Raw genomic sequence first — 25,056 nt, 5'->3', positions numbered from 1 at the left:
GGTGAGAAGGGATGAGTCCTATGCTGTGACCTTAAGAAACTAGATACATGGTGGTATCATTTATTAAGTTGAGAAAGACAGACGTATGAGTGGATTTGAGTGGTTGGCGGAGGAGGGTACAAATATGTAACTTTAACACTCTCAGCAGTGCTTTGGGTAGGTAAATACCACATGCATTATAAGTGAAATGTAGCTTAGAAAATAAGGATGCCCACATGCCAACAAGAGGCAAATCCCCCAACTGAACTCTTTCACCAGACATATCGTGGGATTCTGAGACCCTCTCCTGGTAGCCAGGGGAGCTATATTCCCCTTGCTCTTTGGAAAATGGGATACAACACTTGCTAACACAAGAGCAGTATCCTGAATGTCTATGCAAGTTCCAGCATCTACTCATTACAATTTACAGGTAAGGAAACTGAGGCTTAGAAAACCCATGTAACTTGTTCAAGGTCTCCCAGCTAATAAGTAGAAACAGTGAAATTGAAGATCAGGTTTTATGATTCCAAAATGTATGCTCTTTTTGTGTTGCTGCCACTGAACTACATCTTCAGATTAGAAAATAGGATCCTTCTTCCTGTAAACACATTTATGGTAAAATAAGTGAATGTGATCTTTCAGAAAGTGGTGAGAAAAATAAAAACTTTACCTTTTACCGAGTCTGAATGTTGATGCTTGGGTCATCCACATAGATTATTTAAGTAATTAATGGTCTGAACAGAAATTCATTTGCAGCCAGGCACAGATCATGTCTTGAATTTATGTGGGATAGTTTTTATTTTCCTTAGATACACTCACATCTCTAGTTCCATTAAGGTGTATCTTCTTTGTAAAATCCACTCATCTCTAATTTTGACTTTATGTCCCCAGTGAAATACCAAGAGTGAGTTATTAGAACATTAGGAAAGGTGGCTTCCAAGCACAGTAAAATGCACTGACTTGATTCATGTGATGGTCTTTTTATATTTTTTAAGACCAGTGGCAAGTTCCTATAAACTCATTTTAGCTGTATGACTTTAGGGGAGACAAAAGTTCCAAAGAGGGAAAAGTGGAGAGTCACACACATTTCCAGGCTGAACTAGAATTGACTATTCAGTGGCTGACAGGACATCAGAGTGAAAGAACCTACACTAGGTTGGAAAGACTTGGGTTTGACTCCTGATTCTGCCATGCATTTGCTGTGTTTCCTTAAGCTAGTTGACTATTCATCCAAAAATCTGAAGAACATATAACAATTTTAGACACATCTGTACACTTACCCCCTTAAAAGAGGGAATCAAATTTACCTCCCTTTGAACTAGGACTAGCCTGAGTGACTGTCTTCTAATATTTAGAAAGCTGCAAAAGTAATACTGCTTGACTTCCAATGCTAGGGAATAAAATGCAATATAGCTTTCACCTGGCTTACTCTGTTTCTTGGGATGCTGGTCCCAGAAACTTACCTACCACATTATGAGAAAGTCACATTGTCACATGGAAAGACCACATATCTAGCTAAGGTGACAGCCCACAGTCAGCACTGACTGAGCCCCAGGCCCAGGTGATGTGGAGCGGGGCAGAGAAGCTCACATCCTGCTGGACCTGCCCCAGATGCAGACTGATGGGCAAAATGAATGGGAGAAAATATTTGCAAACGATGGGACCAACAAGAAATTAATTTCCAAAATATACAAAAGCTCATAGAACTCAATATCAAAAAAAAAAACCAACACAATCAAAAAAATAGGCAGGACTTCCCTGGTGGAGCAGTGGTTGAGAGTCCGCCTGCCGATGCAGGGGACACGAGTTCGTGCCCCAGTCCAGGAAGATCCCACATGCCACAGAGCAGCTGGACCCGTGAGCCATGGCCACTGGCCCTGTGCGTCTGGAGCCTGTGCTCTGCAACAGGAGAGGCCACAACAGTGAGAGGCCCGCGTACCACACACACACACACAAAAGGCAGAGGATCTAAATAGATATTTCTCCAAAGAAGACATAGAGATGGCCAACATGCACATGAAGAAATGCTCGGTATCACTAATGATTAGAAAAAATGCAAATCAGAACTACAATGAGCTATCACCTCAAATCAGTCAGAATGGCCATCATCAAAATGTGTACAAATAATAAATGCTGGAGAAGGTGTGGAGAGAAGGGAACCCTCTTGCACTCTTGGTGGGAATGTAAATTGGTGCAGCCACTGTGGAGAACAGTATGGAGGTTCCTTAAAAACCTAAAAATAGAGTTATTATATGATCCAGCAATCTCACTCCTGTGCATATATCCAGAGAAAACTATAATTCGAAAAGATACATGCACCCCAATGTTCATGGCAGCACTATTTACAATAGCCTAGACATGGAAGCAACCTAAATGCCCATCGACAGAGGAAGGGATAAAGAAGATGTGGTATATATTTACAATGGAATACTACTCAGCCATAAAAAAGAATGAAATATTGCCATTTGCAGCAATGTGGATGGATGTAGAGATTATCATACTAAGTGAAGTAAGGCAGAGAAAGACAAATATCATATGATATTGCTTATATGTGGAATCTCAAGAAAAAAGATACAAATGAACATACAAAACAGATACAGACCCACAGACATAGAACACAAACTTATGGCTACAAAACAGGAAGAGGGAAAGGGATAAATTAGAAGTTTGGGATTAACATATACACATGACTATATATGAAATAGATAACCAACAAGGACCTACTGTATGGCACAGAGAACTATAGTCAATACTCTATAAAAACCTATATGGGAAAGAATAATAGATACATGTATATACATAACTGAATCACTTTGCTGTACAATTTTTTAAAACTTACTACTGTTTTAAACCACGAAGTTTTATGGTGGCTTGTTACATAACTGTTGATAACCAGAACAGAAGATGAACCTTTTCTTTGGATAACTGAATCCTTTTTGTAAAATTATTATCCTTTCATCTTTGAGACCTATCTATGTTTTCTGTGAGGCTTTTTTTTTTTTTTTTTCAGAATGCAGATAGAAGTGAAAGCCAGAGAGACATATATTTGAAACCGGTCTCTAGCACTTAGTAGCCATAGGACCTTGCATGAACCACCTAACTTCTTAGAGCTTCCCCTTCCATCGTTAAAAATGAAAATAATACAAACTTCATAAGACCTTTGAGAGGATTAAGTGAAATAATGTTTGAAATGCCTGGCACACAGAAGGAGCTCAGTAGCCAAGAGCGAATATCACTGGCAGGAGTAGTGATACTAAGAGTATGCATTACAGGAACCTCGAGTTTCTTTATAGATTCCAGCTGTACATAAAGTAGAAATAGCTTTTTATTAAGGAGATTTCAAATACTGCCCTGGTATTTTGTCTTCCAGTTGTCACAGCATAGTTTTGTGGTTTTGATTCTATTGTTCTTGTGACAACCTGGTGTAGTGAAAAGACCATGGACTTTTGGATCAGTTCCACCCACATATTTTGTGCACACACGCATGCATGTTGTGTGTGCACGTGCACACATGTGTGTTTGGTTTGTTTCTATCATCCCTATTACAATCACATGGGCAGAAACACCAGTTTTTTTCACTGTTTAATTCCCACTGGCCAGAAAAGTATGTGGCACATAATGGATAATCAATAAATATTTCTTGAAAGAAAGAAAATTTAATCAACTGTTAAATGATCTGGTTTGGTACAAATATTGAGGACAAAGAATTTTACGTTTAGTAAACTCCAGAGCACCTTGAAGTGCTATTTCTTTTCTCTCAGTAATTTGCCTTTTCTGCATCACAATTCCTTACTTCGATTTCTAAACCCAAGTAGTTTTGTACACATTGGAAGTTGAATACTACAGATGGACATGAGGGTTTATACACCCAAGTGCATTTACAGATTTATCTGGACATACAAAGATTATATAATGAGTATATATACCATTACATAATATATATTATATAGCACACACTAAATAGTGTATAAATAATGCATATATATTTTCATACATACTATAGTGTGTGTGTGTATATATATATATGGTCTAAACTATATACCACATATCATATATATGGCCAGTTAGCTGTATGCTCACTAAAATATCATTAATTAAGGGAAAAAAGGAAATTTGAGAATTTTAGAATACTTTAAGACAAGTAGGACTTTATTATGTTCAAAATCATTGGAACATAACTAGATATAGAAATTGATTCCAGGTGGAAACCACTCAAATGTTTGCATGAATAAATGCAGAGGAGCCTGTTCCTGCAGGAAAGTTGGGACTCTGACGTGCTATCAGGCACTCCATCATCAGTTCTGCTGAGGAACTTAAACAACCCTCACGACAACTTGTTTGCACGACTGATTTGCTTGGCAAATGCTTCCTGTTCAGAACCAAAGCAAATTTAAGCTCAGCCTGTCCATGGCTACTAGATTTCAAAGTAACAGGGAATGAACTTCCAATGATTTCATGTGTATCAAGATGGACTTCTTACCTCTGCCTTAGTGAGCTCACAGATTTATTGGGAAGGGCATTCCCAAATACACCTTCACTACACAGAGTGGTAACTGTGAAAAGATACATACACCAGATACTTACACCCACAACAAGCAAATCCAGTGAGGGATTCTAGGGATTCTAATCATGGAGATGATTAGAAGAGAAGGTGGGGGAAGGTAGGACTCTCAATCTCCATTGTCCCGAGGGACCTGGGCACTCAGCTTCCCCAGGTGTTCTCCTTCCTCTGCCCCTCTCAATATTTTCCTCCTTCTGGGGGGAGTTGTGGGTTACAGAGCAAATTGACCATGTGATTAAAGCATCAAGACCCTGGCCTCAAGACTTCTTTTTCTGTCCTCTGTTTCTGGATTCTATTTATTTTTTATTTTTTTTAACTTTTTATTTTATATTGGAGAATAGTTGATTAGCAATGTTGTGTTACTTTCAGGTGTGCACCAAAGTGATTCAGTTATACATACATATATATCTATTCCCTTTCAAACTCCTCTCCCATTTATACTGTTACACTACATTGAGCAGAGCTCCCTGTGCCACACAGTAGGCCCCCTTTGATGTGACAGACAAGGGATTAGTCTCCAAAATCTACAAACAGCTCATGAAGCTTAATATCATCAACACAAACAACCCAGTCAAAAAGTGGGCAGAAGACCTAAATAGATATCTCTCCAAAGAAGAAATACAGATGGCCAAGAGGCACATGAAAAGATGCTCAACATCGCTAATCATTAGAGAAATGAAAATCAAAACTACATTGAGATATCACCTCACACCAGCCAGAATGGCTATCATCAAAAAAATCTATTTCATTTTATATGCTTATCACATGATATCTTCTGGGTCTGGCCTCAGGCAAAATTCCTATGGAGGTGCTGACCAGGAGAAAAGTCTTGAGAATAACCGGGGCAGCCTTTGTTCCTGGGAACAAGTGGCCACCTCCTCGCCCTGTGACAGGATACTGCTGAGCACTGGCAGGCTGAGTAATCCTGTCTTGCAAGATGCTCTTTAGCACAGGGTCTCAGCCCTGCATCAAGCTCAGGGTAAGAAGCAGCAAGCAAATACAACTACAAAGATTTATGGGAATAAAGAAACTTTTCCCCTGGACCCCAAGGGCTTGGAATTTTGGTCCTTTGCAGAGTTTCTAGTATAAACCTTCAGTTAAAGAGACAGATGACACATTTCATTGGCTGGCACTTATCAGCAGCTCTGGGGAAGAATATCTGAGGAAACTGTCAGAAAATGACAGTGTCATGGTTCAGTCACTAACTAAATGAAAAAGACACAGTGGTGAACCAGGCCTGACCTAATCCTGCCCGTCTTCCCTCTCTTTCTGCTTCCGTTGCCGCTAGAAGAATGGAACCAGAGCCAGAGGCAAGAACAGACTGAAGGAGGCAGAAGCAGACTTTGGTGATGCTGTTTGGGATCCACAGGGCCACGTGGGCCACAGAAGCTGCAGCGTGTGAGCGAGGACGCTGCCAACCTGTGAGGCTGCCTAGGAATTGTCCCCTTCAAGCCACCCTGACAATCACACAGCTTAGCAGAGGTGACTCTGGTGACTTGCCTCTCTCTCCATCTGCATTTTCTTACAAAACAGGGAAAATCATACAAACTGATGTGTTCCCTGATGACCCCATTTCCTTTTAACTTTTGGTTTTTTGAGTTTTGCATGATGTATCGGAAATCATATCCTTGCTTTTTTTTCTTCATTTTTATTAGAGTATAATTGATTTACCATGTTGTGTTAGTTTCGGGTATGCAGCAACATGACTCAGTTATACATATACACATATCCCCTCTTTTTTAGATTCTTTCCCCATAGAGGCCAGAGTATTGAGTAGAGTTCCCTGTGCTGTACAGTAGGTCCTTAGTTTCCTTGCTTTGACCTCAGGCGGATCTGGGTATAAGAACCAGGTCTGCCCCTACCCAGTCATGTGGCACTGATCAAGCATCTTACCCTCTCTGAGGTTCTGTTTCCTGAAATGCCAGATGGGATAACAACACTTACTATGCAGAACTGCTGTTTGGATTAGAGATCATGCTTATACAGTTCCCCACAGACATCCTTAAATATTAGAAATGCTTAGTCATTGGCGGCCATTTGAACAGCTATTTATATTTCTTTCATTTTGCCTTCTTTTATTTCCTCCCTTTATAATCTATTGTGTATGGTATGGGGGAAAACCTATAGCAAGAAGGCATCCTTCACATTCTCCTCTTATTGGTTTGAGTCCACGGTAGCCACAATTCGTAATATTTTATTGCTTCTATTAATCCTGGCTACCAGTAGTTTCCAATAAGCTATGGGATATTTTAATTAATAAAAAATATTTATAATTGTCTTTGATTCTCCTCTGCATTTATCAGATTGTCAAAGTTGAAATAAGGTGATAATACCTATTGCTGGAAGATGGGCACTCAAATCCCACAGTGATGTTTAGAGTAATAATTGCTATAACCTTGATACACTGCTGATGTCAATATGGCAAAAGTCTTAAAAATATGCACATGCTTTGCCCTGGTAATGGCACCCCAAGGAATTTATCCTAAGGATATAATAGGTTTTATACATAAAGATCTACGTGCAAAAATGTTCTTGCATCATGTGTAATAGTGAGAAAATGGGTACAATCTAAATGTCCAAAATAGATTTGTTAATCTTGTGTATCCATTTGGTACATCCATATAATGGAAGACTCTGTTCTTAAAAACATTATGGTATAAAGTCATATTTACTGATGTGGAAAGATATTTGTATACTGTGTGTGTGACAAATACAGTTAGTAAAACAGTTTCACAGGGAGAGCCCTGGCTTCAGCAGGTGAGGGAGACCCTTACCCAACTCTTCCAGAGGGAAGGCAGAAAAGGAGAAGATGGTCTCTATCCTCTCCTTTCTCTCTCTGGCCTTCCCCAGGGAAGTGGGATTGCCTTAATAATTAGGAAAATTAGGAAAACATCCCTGCAAGTGTGTGCCTGTTATGGACAGAATGTTTGTCCCTCAAAAATTCATATGTTGAAATTCTAACCCCCAGTGTGATGGTATCAAGAGGTGGGGACTTTGGAAGGTGATTACATCATGCCCTCCCACCCAAATGTGCTCAGGGAACTTATGACAGCTGAGTTAGAAAAACAGCATGTACTATTCACAATAGCTAAGATATGGAAACAACCTAAATGTCCATCGACTGATGAATGTGTAAAGAAGTTGTGGTACATATATACAATGGAATACTACTCAGCCATAAAAAGGGATGAAATAATGCCACTTGCAGTAACATGGATGGACTTAGAGATGATCATACTAAGTGAAGTAAGTCAGACACAGAAAGACAAATATCAAATGATATCACTTATATGTGGAATCTAAAAAAATGATACAAAAGAACTTATTTATAAAACAGAAACAGACTCCCAGACAGAAAGCAAACTTACGGTTACCAAAGGGGAAGTAGAGCTTACCTTAGGAGTTTGGGATTAACAGATATACACTACTATATATAAAGTAGATAACCAACAAGGACCTATAGTATTCAAAATACAGGTCCTATATAGCTATGTATAATATAGCATAGGAAACTATACACAATATTTTGTAATAACCTATAGGGAAAATAATATGAAAAAGAATATATATATATATATATGTGTGTGTGTGTGTGTGTGTGTGTGTGTGTATGTATGTATATCTGAATCACTTTGCTCTACACCTAAAACTAATATAACATTGTACATCAACTATATTTCAATTTAAAAAAAAAGAACAGTAGTGGTGAGAGTGGGCAACCTTGTCTTATTCCTGATCTTAGAGGAAATGGTTTTATTTTTTCACCACTGAGAACGATGTTGGCTGTGGGTTTGCCATATACGGCCTTTATTATGGTGAGGTAGGTTCTCTCTATGCCTACTTTCTGGAGAGTTTTTATCATAAATGGGTGTTGAATTTTGTCAAAAGAATTTTCTGCATCTATTGAGATTATCATACGGTTTTTAGCCTTCAATTTGTTAATATGGTGTATTACATTGATTGATTTGTGTATATTGAAGAATCCTTGCATTCCTGAGATAAAGCCCACTTGATCATGGTGTATGATCCTTTTAATGTGCTGTTGGATTCTGTTTGCTAGTATTTTGTTGAGGATTTTTGCATCTATGATCATCAGTGATATTGGCCTGTAGTTTTCTTCTTTGTGACATCTTTGTCTGGTTTTGGTACCAGGGTGATGGTGGCCTCATAGAATGAGTTTGCTAGTGTTCCTCCCTCTGCTACATTTTGGAAGAGTTAGAAAAGGATAGGTGTTAGCTCTTCTCCAAATGTTTGATAGAATTCACCTGTGAAGCCAACTGGTCCTGGGCTTTTGTTTGTCAGAAGGTTTTTAATCAGAGTTTCAATTTCAGTGCTTGTGATTGGTCTGTTCATGTTTTATGTTTCTTCCTGATTCAGTCTCAGAAGGTTGTGCTTTGCTAAGAATGTGTCCATTTCATCCAGATTTTCCATTTTATTGGCATATAGCTACTTGTAGTAATCTCTCATGATCCTTTGTATTTCTGCAGTGTCAGTTGTTACATCTTTTTCTTTCCTAATTCCGTTGATCTGAGTATTCTCCCTTTTTTTCTTGATGAGTCTGGCTAATGGTTTATTCAACATAGTTTTGGAAGTTTTAGCCACAGCAATCAGAGAAGAAAAAGAAACAAAAGGAATCCAAATTGGAAAGAAGAAGTAAAACTGCCACTGTTTGCAGATGACATGATAATATACATAGAGAATCCTAGGGCTTCCCTGGGGGCGCAGTGGTTGAGAGTCTGCCTGCTAATGCAGGGGACATGGGTTCGAGCCCTGGTCTGGGAAGATCCCACATGCCGCGGAGCAACTAGGCCCGTGAGCCACAGCTACTAAGCCTGCGCATCTGGAGCCTGTGCTCCGCAACAGGAGAGGCCACAATAGTGAGAGGCCCTCACACCGCAATGAGGAGTGGCCCCCGCTTGCCACAACTAGAAAAAGCCCTCGCACAGAAACGAAGACCCAACACAGCAAAAATAAATTAGTTAATTAAACTCCTACCCCCAACAAAAAAAAAAAAAAGAGAATCCTAAAGATGCTACCAGAAAACTACTAGAACTAATCAATGAATTTGGTAAAGCAGCAGGATACAAAATTAATGCACAGAAATCTCTTGAATTCCTATACACTAATGATGAAAAATCTGAAAGAGAAATTAAGGAAATACTCCCATTTACCATTGCAACAAAAATAATAAAATATCTAGGAATAAACCTACCTCAGGAGACAAAAGACATGTATGCAGAAAACTATAAGACACTGATGAAAGAAATTAAAGACGACACAACAGCTGGAGAGATATACCAAGTTCTTGGATTGGAAGAATCAACATTGTGAAAATGACTATAGTACCCAAAGCAAACTACAGATTCAGTACAATCCCTATCATACCACCAATGGCATTTTTCACAGAAGTAGAACAAAAAATTTCACAATTTGCACAGAAACACAAAAGACACCGTATAGCCAAAGCAATCTTGAGAAAGAAAAATGGAGCTAGAGGAATCAGGCTCCCTCATTTGAGGCTATACTACAAAGCTATAGCAATCAAGACAGTATGGTACTGGAACAAAAACAGAAATATAGATCAATGGAACAGGATAGAAAGCCCAGAGATAAACCCACGCACATATGGTCACCTTATCTTCAATAAAGGAGGCAAGAATATACAATGGAGAAAAGACAGCCTCTTCAATAAGTGGTGCTGGGAAAACTGGACAGCTGCATGTAAAAGAATGAAATTAGAACACTCCCTAACACCATACACGAAAATAAACTCAAAATGGATTAAAGACCTAAATGTAAGGCCAGACACTATAAAACTCTTAGAGGAAAACATAGGCAGAACACTCTATGACATAAGTCACAGCAATATCCTTTCTGACCCACCTCCTAGAGAATTGGAAATAAAAACAAAAATAAACAAATGGGACCTAATGAAACTTAAAAGCTTTTGCACAGGGCTTCCCTGGTGGCGCAGTGGTTGAGAATCTGCCTGCCAATGCAGACGACACAGGTTCGAGCCCTGGTCTGGGAAGATCCCACATGCCATGGAGCAACTGGGCCCGTGAGCCACAATTACTGAGCCTGCGCGTCTGGAGCCTGTGCTCCGCAACAACAGAGGCCGCGATAGTGAGAGGCCTGCGCACCGCAATGAAGAGTGACCCCCACTTGCCACAACTAGAGAAAGCCCATGCACAGAAATGAAGACCCAGCACAGCCATAAATAAATAAATAAATAAATACATTGTGTATTAAAAAAAAAAAAAAAAAAAGCTTTTGCACAGCAAAGGAAACTATAAACAAGGTGAAAAGACAACCCTCAGAATGGGAGAAAATATTTGTAAATGAAGCAACTGACAATGGATTAATCTCCAAAATATACAAGCAGCTCATGCAGCTAAATATCAAAAAAACAAACAACCCAATCCAAAAATGGGCAGAAGACCTAAATAGACATTTCTCCGAAGCTATACATATTGCCAACAAACACATGAAAGGATGCTCAACATCACTAATCATTAGAAAAATGCAAATCAACACTACAATGAGGTATCACCTCACACCAGTCAGAATGACCATCATCAAAAAATCTACAAACAATAAATGCTGGAGAGGGTGTGTAGAAAAGGGAATCCTTTTGCACTGTTGGTGGGAATGTAAATTGATACAGCCACTATGGAGAACAGTATGGAGGTTCCTTCAAAAAACTAAAAATAGAACTACCATATGACCCAGCAATCCCACTACTGGGCATATACCCTGAGAAAACCATAATTCAAAACGAGTCATGTACCGCAATGTTCATTGCAGCACTATTTACAATGGCCAGGACATGGAAGCAACCTAAGCGTCTATCGACAGATGAATGGATAAAGAAGATTTGGCACATATATACAATGGAATATTACTCAGCCATAAAGAGAAACGAAATTGAGTTATGTGTAGTGAGGTGGATGGACCTAGAGTCTGTCGTACAGAGTGAGGTCAGAAAGAGAAATAGAAATACTGTATGCTGGAGTTGTGGAAAGATGGCGGAGGAGTAAGACGCATAGATCACCTTCCTCCCCACAGATACACCAGAAATACATCTACATGTGGAACAACTCCTACAGAACACCTACTGAATGCTGGCAGAAGACCTCAGACCTCCCCAAGAAACTCAAACTCCCCACGTACCTGGGTAGGGCAAAAGAAAAAAAAAAATTAATTAAAAACAGAGACAAAAGAATAGGGACGGCACCTGCACCAGTGGGAGGGAGCTGTGAAGGAGGAAAGGTCTCCACACACTAGGAAGCCCCTTCGCGGGCAGAGATTGCGGGAGGCGGAGCGGGGAGCTTCGGAGAGGCTCGGGTTTCGGTCGGAGCTCAGGGAGAGGACTGGGGTTGGCGGCTTGAACATAGCCCGAAGGGGTTAGTGCGCCACGGCTAGCCGGGAGGGAGTCCGGGGAAAAGGCTGCACCTGCTGAGGAGGCAAGAGACTTTTTCTTCCCTCTTTGTTTCCTGGTGCAAGAGGAGTAGGGGTTTAGGAGCTCTGCTTAAAGGAACTCCAGAGACAGGTACGAGCCGCGGCTAAAAGCATGGACCCCAGAGACGGGCAGGAGACGCTAAGGCTGCTGCTGACGCCACCAAGGGGCCTGTGTGCGAGCACAGGTCACTATCCACACCCCTCTTCCGGGGAGCCTGTGCAGCCCGCCACTGCCAGGTTCCCGGGATCCAGGGACAACTTCCCAGGGAGAACACACGGCGGGCCTCAGGCTGGTGCAACGTCACGCTGACCTCTGCCAGCGAAGGCCTGCCCCGCACTCCGTGCCCGTCCCTCCCCCCGGCTTGAGTGCGCCAGAGCCCCCGAGTCAGCGGCTCCTTTAACCCCGACCTGTCTGAGCAAAAAACAGACGCCCTCCAGCGACCTACACGCAGAGGCAGGGCCAAATCGAAAGCTGAGCCCCTGTGAGCTGTGAGAACAAAGAAGAGCAGGGGAAATCTCTCCCAGTAGCCTCAGAAACAGCGGATTAAATCTACACAATCAACTTGATGTACCCTGCATCTGTGGAATACATGAATAGACAGCGAATCATCCCAAATTGAGGAGGTGGACTTCTAGAGCAAGATATATGATTTTTCCCCCTTTTCCTCTTTTTGTGAATGTGTATGTGTATGCTTCTGTGTGAGACCTTGTCTGTATAGTTTTGCTTCCACCATTTGTCCTAGCGTTCTATCCGTCCATTGTTATTTTTTTTAAATTTTTTAATAATTAATTTTAATTTAAATAACTATTATAATTTACCTTCTTTCTTTCTTTCATTCATTCCCTCCTTTAGACAACGAATCATTCCAAATTGAGGAGGTGGACTTGGAGAGCAAGTTTTATGATTTTTTCCCCTTTACCTCTTTTTGTGAGGGTATATGTGTATGCTTCTATGTAAGATTTTGTCTGTATAGCTTTGCTTCCACCATTTGTCTTAAGGTTCTATCCGTCCCTTTTTTTTTTTTCTCTAAATAACTATTTTTTTAATTCAATAACTTTATTTTATTTTACTGTATCTTCTTTCTTTCTGTATTTTTTCCTTCCTTCCCTCCTTCCTTCCTTCCTTCATTCCTCCCTCCCTCCCTCCTTTCTTTCCTTCTTTCCTTCTTTTCTTCTTTCTTTCTTTCTTTCTTTCTTTCCTTTCTTTCCTCCTTCCCTCCTTCCTTCCTTCCTTCCCTCATTTCTTTTTCTTTCTTTCTTTCTTTTCTTTCTTTCTTTCTTTCTTTCTTTCTTTCTTTCTTTCTTTCTTTCTTTCTTTCTTTCTTTCTTTCTTTCTTTCTTTCTTTCTTTCTTTCTTTCTTTCTTTCTTCCTACTTCTACTAATTTTCTCTACTTTCTCTCCCTTTTATTCTGAGCTGAGTGGATGAAAGGCTCCTGCTGCTCCAGCCAGTAGTCCGGACTCTGCCTCTGAGGTGGGAGAACCAACTTCAGGACACTGGTCAAGAAGACACCTCCCAGCCCCACATAATATCAAACGGCGAAAATCTCCCAGAGATCTCCATCTCAACACCAGCACCCAGCTTCACTCAACGACCAGGAAGCTACACTGCTGGACAACCTATGCCAACCAAATAGCAAGACAGGAACACAACCCCACTCACTAGCAGAGAGGCTGCCTAAAATCATAATAAGTCCACAGACACCCCAAAACACACCACCAGACGTGGACCTGCCCACTAGAGAGACAAGATCTAGCCTCATACACCACAACACAGGCACTAGTCCCCTCCACCAGGAAGCCTACACAACCCACTGAACCAACCTTAGCCACTGGAGACAGACATCAAAAACAACGGGAGCTACGAACTTGCAGCCTGCAAAAAGGTGAACCCAATCACAGTAAGATAAGCAAAATGAGAAGACAGAAAAACACACAGCAGATGAAGGAGCAGGATAAAAACCCACCAGACCTAACAAATGAAGAGGAAATAGGCAGTCTACCTGAAAAAGAGTTCAGAATAATGATAGTAAAGATGATCCAAAATCTTGGAAATAGAATGGACAAAATGCAAGAAGCAGTTAACAAGGACCTAGAAGAAATAAAGATGAAACAGACAATGATGAACAACACAATAAATGAAATGAAAAATACTCTAGATGGGATCAATAGCAGAATAAATGAGGCAGAAGAACGGATAAGTGACCTGGAAGATAAAATAGTGGAAATAACTACTGCAGAGCAGAATAAAGAAAAAAGAATGAAAAGAACTGAGGACAGTCTCAGAGACCTCTGGGACAACATTAAACGCACCAACATTCGAATTATAGGGGTTCCAGAAGAAGAAGAGAAAAAGAAAGGGACTGAGAAAATATTTGAAGAGATTATAGTTGAAAACTTCCCTAATATGGGAAAGGAAATCGTTAATCAAGTCCAGGAAGCACAGAGAGTCCCATACAGGATAAATTCAAGGAGAAATACGCCAAGACACATATTAATCAAACTGTCAAAAACTAAATACAAAGAAAGCATATTAAAAGCAGCAAGGGAAAAACAACAAATAACACACAAGGGAATCCCCATAAGGTTAACAGCTGATCTCTCAGCAGAAACTCTACAAGCCAGAAGGGAGTGGCAGGACATACTGAAAGTGATGAAGGAGAAAAACCTGCAACCAAGATTACTCTACCCAGCAAGGATCTCATTCAGATTTGATGGAGAAATTAAAACCTTTACAGACAAGCAAAAGCTGAGAGAGTTCAGCACCACCAAACCAGCTTTACAACAAATGCTAAAGGAACTTCTCTAGACAAAAACACAAGAGAAGGAAAAGTCCTATAATAACGAACCCAAAACAATTTAGAAAATGGGAATAGGAACATACATATCGATAATTACCTTAAATGTAAATGGACTAAATGCTCCCACCAAAAGACACAGATTGGCTGAATGGATACAAAAACAAGACCCATATATATGCTGTCTACAAGAGACCCACTTCAGACCTAGAGACACATACAGACTGAAAGTAAGGGGATGGAAAAAGATATTCCATGCAAATGGAAACCAAAAGAAAGCTGGAGTAGCAATTCTCATATCAGACAAAATAGACTTTAAAATAAGGACTATCAGAAGAGACAAAGAAGGACACTACATAATGATTAAGGGATCGATCCAAGAAGAAGATATAACAATTGTAAATATTTATGCACCCAACATAGGAGCACCTCAATACATAAGGCAAAAACTAGCAGCCATAAAAGGGGAAATCGACAGTAACACATTCATAGTAGGGGACTTCAACACCCCACTTTCACCAATGGACAGATCATCCAAAATGAAAATAAATAAGGAAACACAAGCTTTAAATGATACATTAAACAGGATGGACTTAATTGATATTTATAGGACACTCCATCCAAAAACAACAGAATACACATTTTTCTCAAGTGCTCATGGAACATTCTCCAGGATAGATCATATCTTGGGTCACAAATCAAGCCTTGGTAAATTTAAGAAAATTGAAATTATATCAAGTATCTTTTCCGACCACAACGCCATGAGATTAGATATCAATTATAGGAAAAGAGCAGTAAAAAATACAAACACATGGAGGCTAAACAATACACTACTTAGTAACGAAGTGATCACTGAAGAAATCAAAGAGGAAATTAAAAAATACCTAGAAACAAATGACAATGGAGATACAACGACCCAAAACCTATGGGATGCAGCAAAAGCAGTTCTAAGAGGGAAGTTTATAGCAATACAAGCCCACCTTAAGAAGCAGGAAACATCTCGAATAAACAACCTAACCTTGCACCTCAAGCAATTAGAGAAAGAAGAACAAAAAAACCCCAGAGTTAGCAGAAGGAAAGAAATCATAAAAATCAGATCAGAAATAAATGAAAAAGAAATGAAGGAAACAATAGCAAAGATCAATAAAACTAAAAGCTGGTTCTTTGAGAAGATTAACAAAATTGATAAACCATTAGCCAGACTCATCAAGAAAATAAGGGAGAAGACTCAAATCAATAGAATCAGAAATGAAAAAGGAGAAGTAACAACTGACACTGCAGAAATACAAAAAATCATGAGGGATTACTACAAGCAACTCTATGCCAATAAAATGGACAATCTGGAAGAAATGGACAAATTCTTAGAAATGCACAAACTGCCAAGACTGAATCAGGAAGAAATAGAAAATATGAACAGACCAATCACAAACACTGAAATTGAAACTGTGATTAAAAATCTTCCAACAAACAAAAGCCCAGGACCAGATGGCTTCACAGGCGAATTCTATCAAACATTTAGAGAAGAGCTAACACCTATTCTTCTCAAACTCTTCCAAAATATAGCAGAGGGAGGAACACTCCCAAACTCATTCTACGAGGCCACCATCACCTTGATACCAAAACCAGACAAGGATGTCACAAAGAAAGAAAACTACAGGCCAATATCACTGATGAACATAGATGCAAAAATCCTCAACAAAATACTAGCAAACAGAATCCAACAGCACATTAAAAGGATCATACACCATGATCAAGTGGGGTTTATTCCAGGAATGCAAGGATTCTTCAATATACGCAAATCTATCAATGTGATTAACCATATTAACAAATTGAAGGAGAAAAACCATATGATCATCTCAATAGATGCAGAGAAAGCTTTTGACAAAATTCAACACCCATTTATGATAAAAACCCTGCAGAAAGTAGGTGTAGAGGGAACTTTCCTCAATATAATAAAGGCCGTATATGACAAGCCCACAGCCAACATCATCCTCAATGGCGAAAAACTGAAAGCATTTCCACTAAGGTCAGGAACAAGACAAGGTTGCCCACTCTCACCACTCTTATTCAACATAGTTTTGGAAGTTTTAGCCACAGCAATCAGAGAAGAAAAGGAAATAAAAGGAATCCAAATCGGAAAAGAAGAAGTAAAGCTGTCACTGTTTGCAGATGACATGATACTATACATAGAGAATCCTAAAGATGCTACCAGAAAACTACTAGAGCTAATCAATGAATTTGGTAAAGTAGCAGGATACAAAATTAATGCACAGAAATCTCTGGCATTCCTATATACTAATGATGAAAAATCTGAAAGTGAAATCAAGAAAACACTCCCATTTACCATTGCAACAAAAAGAATAAAATATCTAGGAATAAACCTACCTAAGGAGACAAAAGACCTGTATGCAGAAAATTATAAGACACTGATGAAAGAAATTAAAGATGATACAAACAGATGGAGAGATATACCATGTTCTTGGATTGGAAGAATCAACATTGTGAAAATGACTCTACTTCCCAAAGCAATCTATAGATTCAATGCAATCCCTATCAAACTACCACTGGCATTTTTCACAGAACTAGAACAAAAAATTTCACAATTTGTATGGAAACACAAAAGACCCCGAATAGCCAAAGCAATCTTGAGAACAAAAAATGGAGCTGGAGGAATCAGGCTGCCTGACTTCAGACTATACTACAAAGCTACAGTAATCAAGACAGTATGGTACTGGCACAAAAACAGAAAGATAGATCAATGGAATAGGATAGAAAGCCCAGAGATAAACCCATGCACATATGGTCACCTTATCTTTGATAAAGGTGGCAGGAATATACAGTGGAGAAAGGACAGCCTCTTCAATAAGTGGTGCTGGGAAAATTGGATAGGTACATGTAAAAGTATGAGATTAGATCACTCCCTAACGCCATACACAAAAATAAGCTCAAAATGGATTAAAGACCTAAATGTAAGGCCAGAAACTATCAAACTTTTAGAGGAAAACATAGGCAGAACACTCTATGACATAAATCACAGCAAGATCCTTCTTGACCCATCTCCTAGAGTAATGGAGATCAAAACAAAAATAAACAAATGGGACCCAATGAAACTTCAAAGCTTTTGCACAGCAAAGGAAACCATAAACAAGACCAAAAGACAGCCCTCAGAATGGGAGAAAATATTTGCAAATGAATCAACTGACAAAGGATTAATCTCTAAAATTTACAGGCAGCTCATGCAGCTCAATAACAAAAAAATAAACAACCCAATCCAAAAATGGGCAGAAGACCTAAATAGACATTTCTCCAAAGAAGATATACAGACTGCCAACAAACACATGAAAGAATGCTCAACATCATTAATCATTAGAGAAATGCAAATCAAAACTACAATGAGATATCATCTCACACCAGTCAGAATGGCCATCATCAAAAAATCTAGAAACAATAAATGCTGGAGAGGGTGTGGAGAAAAGGGAACACTCTTGCACTGCTGGTGGGAATGTGAATTGGTTCAGCCACTATGGAGAACAGTATGGAGGTTCCTTAAAAAACTACAAATAGAACTACCATATGACCCAGCAATCCCACTACTAGGTATATACCCTGAGGAAACCAGAATTCAGAAAGAGTCATGTACCAAAATGTTCATTGCAGCTCTATTTACAATAGCCCGGAGATGGAAACAACCTAAGTGCCCGTTGTCGGATGAATGGATAAAGAAGATGTGGCACATATATACAATGGAATATTACTCAGCCATAAAAAGAAACGAAATTGAGCTATTTGTAATGAGGTGGATAGATCTAGAGTCTGTCATACAGAGTGAAGTAAGTCAGAAAGAGAAGGACAAATACCGTATGCTAACACATATATATGGAATTTAAGAAAAAACAAATGTTATGAAGAACCTAGGGGTAAAACAGGAATAAAGACATAAGACCTACTGGAGAACAGACTTGAGGATATGGGGAGTGGGAAGGGTGAGCTGTGATAGGGCGAGAGAGAGACATGGACATATATATACTAACAAATGTAAGGTAGATAGCCAGTGGGAAGCAGCTGCATGGCACAGGGATACCGGATCGGTTCTTTGTGGCTGCCTGGAGGGGTGGGATAGGGAGGTTGGGAGGGAGGGAGACAAAGAGGGAAGAGATATGGGAACATATGTATATGTATAACTGATTCACTCTGTTATAAAGCAGATACTAACACACCATTGTAAAGCAATTATACCCCAATAAAGATGTTAAAAAAAAGAAAGAAAGAAATACTGTATGCTAACACATATATATGGAATCTAAAAAAATTAAAAATAAAAAGGTTCTAATGAACCTAGGGGCAGGACAGGAATAAAGACGCAGATGTAGTGAATGGACTTGAGGACATGGGGAGGGGGAAGGGTAAGCTGGGACGAAGTGAGAGAGTGGCATGGCCATATATACACTACCAAATATAAAATAGACAGCTAGCGGGGAGCAGCTGCATCACACAGGGAGATCAGCTCGGTGCTTTGTGACCACCTAGAGGGGTGGGATAGGGATTGTAGGAGGGAGACTCAAGAGGGAGGGGGCATGGTGTTACATGTGTACATATAGCTGATTCACCTTGTCATGCAGCAGAAACTAATACAACACTGTAAAGCTATTATACTCCAATAAAGATTTTTTAAAAAAATCATACAAAGGCAACAGTTAAGCCAAACTGATATCACAGGATGTATATACTAAAGGAAATCCCATGGTCCGAATGAACATAATCCCATTTTTCCCAAAGTTCCACCAAGCCAAACGTTAGGAAACGAGAAGCAACACAATCATAAGAGGTTAGGATGGTTTTGTGGACACAGACTCTCTGCAAAGAGTGCTGAGTCACACATGCAGGCTTGACAGCCAGGAGAGAGGGAAATCTGAACACACACAAACACTGACTCTCTGAGTATACTGGTAAAAGGGACCCCAAGCAGGGCCTCTGAATCAGCCCCGCGAGCATTGCTGAGTCCAAGGACAGTACAGTCACTGATTTTCACAATGGTAATCCTGAGTCATCAAGAAAAGGTGACATTTCGTGTTCAGAATTCTCTAAGAAGGCAAGGAAGCATGTGATCCATTTGAGAAAGATTTTCATTTCAAATAGTTAAAAATTCTTTAAAAACATTTTGGGTGCTTAAAGGGGTAAGTGACAGTTATCTGGAAAATTCACTTATGTGGGACAATTCTTCCCTAAGAATTCTAGATCAGTGAGGCAGTGGGTAGGTTGTATTTAGTTAGGTTTCTAGCACTTCTGCTTGTTTGACATTTTATTGTCTAATTTCCTCAATCCTTTCAAAATTCCGCACTTTCAAGGATCATAAGTTCCTTGAGGCTAAAGATTCTGACACCCTTTCTTGGATATTCCACATCCTTGTGCTACTCAGCCATTTTTTCCCCCTTTTTTTCTGCCATGAATGATGAACTGATATGCACAAAAATGACTGACTCCCAGGGCATGCATCAACTTTGACAAAGCCCTCCTGACACTGTGCAAACCCTTTTGGGTTTTGCTAAACAATACTACAAGGTTTTTTTGCAACCCTTTATCAGCCATTACGCTAAAAACTAACTGTAAAAGAACAAAAAGTATATATAAATACAGTTAATATAATGTTTCCTAAAAGTAAACTTTATCTTAAAAGAAGAGTCATTTCCATTAAGGCCTGCACTTTTCAGGTAACGTGAGTACTGCAAACACACAGGATATGGCCGCTTTCCCTGTTGACCTCCTTGCCTAGTACCACTCCGTTATGTTTCCTTTGCCTCAGACACAACTCATTGCTCTTTGGTGAATGTGCTGAGATCTCTGGTGCTTTTTCATCTGCCAGAAATACCATTTCTTCTTTCACACTTCCTACGTCTAACTCAAATGCTCTCTTCAAATGCCACTGATCTCAAGAAACTTTCCATTCTCACCACGATTGCAAGATGGGTCTTATCACTGACCCATTTTTGAAGATGAGGAGAAAATCTTGAGAGGCTACAGAATGCCCTCGAGGTCACACCCTGGGTATCAGAGAAAGGACGAGTCCATCAAGAGTCTCTCCTGGTGGCATAGGGAACTCTCTCATTGCATAGGGAACCATTGTAGCTGCAGTCCCATTTTTGGCCCCCCCCCCCCCCCGTCCTATGTATTCCAGGGTTTCAGGGCCCAACTGCCACACTGCGGTCATCCTGCATGGCCTTCTCAAAGGGACCTGGGCAGGGGTGGTTCTTACCTGGCGTGTTGAGCAGGCGGGACCTCTTGCAGTGGTAGGCCACCTCCTGTTCACAGTGCTCCGAGCTGTCAATCACGGCCTCCAGCTGCTCCAAGCTGCCTCCGTAGTCCAAGGTCATGGAGTAGGGCTTCTCAGCGTTGGCACCTCGCACATGGGTCAGCTCTGTGTTGTTGTGCTGCACCAATGTCCAGATCTTGTCCTCTGCCCAGAAAACACAACCAAGGAAGGTCAAAAGAGGATCATGCTTATAGACCTCCAAAAAGCTGGAAAAAAAAAAGACAATCATGCTTGCAGTGTGATGGATGGTGGCTGGATGTGCATCAACTAACGGCCACTCAAGCACTCTACTCATGCAAAGAATTTGGCTGGAGAATTTTTGTTTCTTTCAGAGTTCTACCCAGAGTTGGTGTGAGGGTTAATTATCTTAGGAGCTAAATTTGTGAAGCCTGTACTCCACAGTCTCTATGCTAAGCATTTAATGTCCATTATCTCATTTAAAATGGACACGATCTATGCAAAGCCATGGAACTAGAACAGAAAGAAACACAAATAGGTAGACAACAGGTAGAACAAGAATAAAAGGAAATGAATTCATCTGTTGTGGAGAAGGACAATTTGGATGGGGAAGAACTTAGAAGTTGAGATTTTAGATTATCTGCGACCAGAAGTAGAATATAACTAAACATCCTTGAAGATAATTATCCTGGCGATGACATGCACACAAAAGACATAGATCACTGACAAGCTGTCGAATGCACAAAATGTTGGTAATTAAATGAACAAAAATTAAATGTTAAATGTTCAAAATATTAAATACATAAATAAATAAAATTAAATTGACATCGTCTAAATCAGAAGAGAGTCGCTCCTGCCACATCAAAACTGAGGGAAAAGTGAATAAGGAAAATTAAGCAGTTTTCCTAAGATTACATAGTTAATGTCTAAGCAAGAATTGGAACCCAGGATGTCTGACTCCAACACCCCTACTTCCAGATATTGACACACACACTTCCTCACAAGAGAAAAACTAGCATAGATCATTGTCTCAGAAACCATAAGTATCACGTTGAAAATAAGACCTATACACAGAAAGTATCTGTGAAATATACATCATAACAAGGATGAGATCGTGTAATAGACACTGAACATGCAAGACACTTAACTGCAGTTCATTAATATTTATTCCCCATGCTACTTCTACTTGCCAAAATATTTTAACAGGTTTACATTAAAACAACATGCAGAGATGAGGCCCTGTGGGTCAGGGATGGAGAACATATTTTACCTATTATAGGTAAGAATGGAAGGCAAAGAAAGGAGATGAATTTTAGTTTTAGAGCCTGAGAGATCTGACTTGAAACCTATTCTACTAACAACAAGCTTGGACAAGTCACTTCACTTTTCTGGGGCTCAATATAATCATCATTAAAAAAAAAAAGTCACAAGGCATGATCAGACATTCTAGAATAATAGACTGAAACATTTACGGCAACTGGACATAGAATTGAATTCTGAACATGCTTACAGATAAGGAGAAAGAGGAAATAGGAAGACTCGAGAAGCTTTTGTCATCTGAGAATCTTGCCCACATAATAACGTCATCACTCTTCATAGATGCGCAGAGCTGAAAAAGAACCTTGCCCAGAAGTCACATGGTTTCCTTCCTCTCTCACCCACTTAATTTTACAAATGAGGAAACCAAGGTCTAGGAGGTAAAGGAAGGACCCAGGCATATCTGTTAGACAAGAATGGTGAGCACATAGACTGCCTGTAACCACTATTTCTAACTAGTACTACTCAGAAGCAGGATCATGGCTGTTGGCCATTAGAATGAGATGAAGGAGAAGAAAAAATTGGCAACCAGGATCCCCAGTGTTAATACGTTCTCTACCCTAACTCTGTATATGACTTGGGATAAATAACTTCATTGCCCTGTACTTCAGTTTTAATATGTTAGAGAGAAGAGGAAGAGGAAGTTTGCTCTCAATTCTCTCTAAAGTATTTTTCACAATTCCTAAAAATGGAAATGTTTCTTGCAGCATAAAATTGAACTCTGCTCAAACATTCTGATTCATCTTAACACTATTTCCTAAAACCAGCCCCCTGATAACCCACATATCTCCAATGTTTAATCGAGACAAAATTACATTTTCCATAAAGTCTATTAAAAAAATCAGAATGAAGGTTTTTGGATTTTGACTTTGAAAGCAAAAATAAAACATGATTCATATTGGTAAAAATAATAATGTTACATAAATAATTAACTGGAAACTCCAAAAATGTTGGTGCCAATATAGACAAATGTCAATAAAATAACCAAAGAAAGTAATTGCTCAATCATGCAATACTGTAGAGGGAGAAATAAAAACTGCTGACTTTGAAATGTCCACGGTGCTCAGAAGAAATGGAAATCTAACCTCTAATAATAGATGGTATATTACTGTTCCATACTAGGACATTTTATGTACATCATCTCCAGTACTGATAAGAATCATAGATAACAGTATAAATATAGATACTGGATATAAATATAGATATAAATGTAAGAAGGGGAGAGAAAGTAAACTTGTCCCCAGTCTCAATGCATCCAATCTTTCTGATTCCCAAAGTGGTCCACATAGCATCATTAAATCATATAAATGTGGATTTCCTTCCAAATGTACAATGATTTTTCATATCTATATATGCATCCATTGTTCATACATTCATTATAAATTTTCTTATTTGTTCACTCATTAGCTCATTTTTCCAAAACCATATTCTATCTTTGGCAAGATGGAAAAGGAAGCCATGTCAGAGAGACAGTCTTTTATCTTAAAGCCACAAATATTGCAAACCCCACGTTCTGGCCCTGAGAGTGAACTGGTTTTAATAGTTCAACTCTTGGTTCTTTTTGATACATGCAATATACAGAAGATACAAAGGAACTACTAAGATCTCCAAAGGGTCCCCACAGTTCACTTAACAGACATCACAAGCACAGTCTGAGCGACAGGAAGAGAGACGATTACTCGAAACCTAGGGTCCGTTAGCTGGCTTTCATTTCAAAGATACCCTTTGTCCTCTCATTATTTTTCTCCTGGGAGAGAGCAACATAAAGGCTAAAAACAAGGAGACAACTGGATATTATTTTTTCTCACTTTCTATTTTTTCCCCCACTTCCTGGGTAGCAGTGCAGATTAAGCCCTGAACCCTGACAAAACATGAAAGGCCAGGGGTCAGTGCCACTCAGGAGAGGCAGCTTTGATGGCTGATGTTCCTGATGCTTGGAATTGGATGGGGACAGGTGAGGTGGTCTTAGCTAGGGAAGGTCTAGGTGAAGGATTTTCAAACAAGTAAGATTCGTCTTGAATAGTCTTAGGTGGATGGAGGGACATCCATTCATGGACCTATATATACTTTAAATAAAATTGGACCCATAAGCTAAATGTTCAAGATGGTAAATTTGGTCAGTGCCCAGTGAAGATTAGTGGACACAACATGGATTCTGGAGCCAGAAGATCTGGATTTGTGTGCCAGCTCTATACTTCCTGGTTAAGCATCCTTGGTCAAATGATTACTTCTCTAAAGTTCAGTTTACTCATCAGCAATACTTAAAAAAAAACAGCAATGATGCCAACTGTAGAAGGTGGTTGTAAAGATTTAAGTGAGGGGATTAGTGTGAGAAGCTCCCTTATTAACTAAATAACGACATTCAACAGAAATCTGTGTGTACCTCTTAGATAAAGGTATATAACATCTTCAACTCAAGGAGCTCACAGATATCAGATGCTGATATTAACAACAGCATCAAAAAGAAGAAGTCTTGACTGGTCTATTAGAGTTCTCATGGTCGCTTGTATTAACACAGTTCTTTCCCTGACCAGAAAGTAAGACCCACAAACACCAAAAGGGGGCAAAGGGGAGACACTCTGAGCCTGGTCTTCTCTCTGCAGACCCATGGGGAAAACACATTCAAAAGACCCAGAACAGGAAATGCTTCCCTCTGGCAGTTCTGTGAACTTGGAGT

General features: G+C 39.6%; 1 protein-coding gene across 1 annotated transcript in view; it reads right to left on the bottom strand.

Moving 5' to 3' along the window:
* CNTNAP5 (contactin associated protein family member 5) overlaps positions 1–25,056 on the bottom strand; it is an 884,418-nt gene that overhangs the window by 236,527 nt on the left and 622,835 nt on the right. Inside the window, exon 13 of the mRNA XM_007456361.1 lies at positions 21,048–21,248. Coding sequence (XP_007456423.1) covers positions 21,048–21,248 — 201 coding nt within the window. The remainder of the gene's footprint in view (positions 1–21,047; positions 21,249–25,056) is intronic.

Source organism: Lipotes vexillifer, unplaced genomic scaffold (assembly GCF_000442215.2).
Source record: "Lipotes vexillifer unplaced genomic scaffold, Lipotes_vexillifer_v1.1 scaffold3, whole genome shotgun sequence".
Lineage (NCBI taxonomy): Eukaryota > Metazoa > Chordata > Mammalia > Artiodactyla > Lipotidae > Lipotes > Lipotes vexillifer.
Note: the sequence above shows the minus strand (reverse complement) of the source record. Positions and strands in the feature narration are given on the sequence as shown.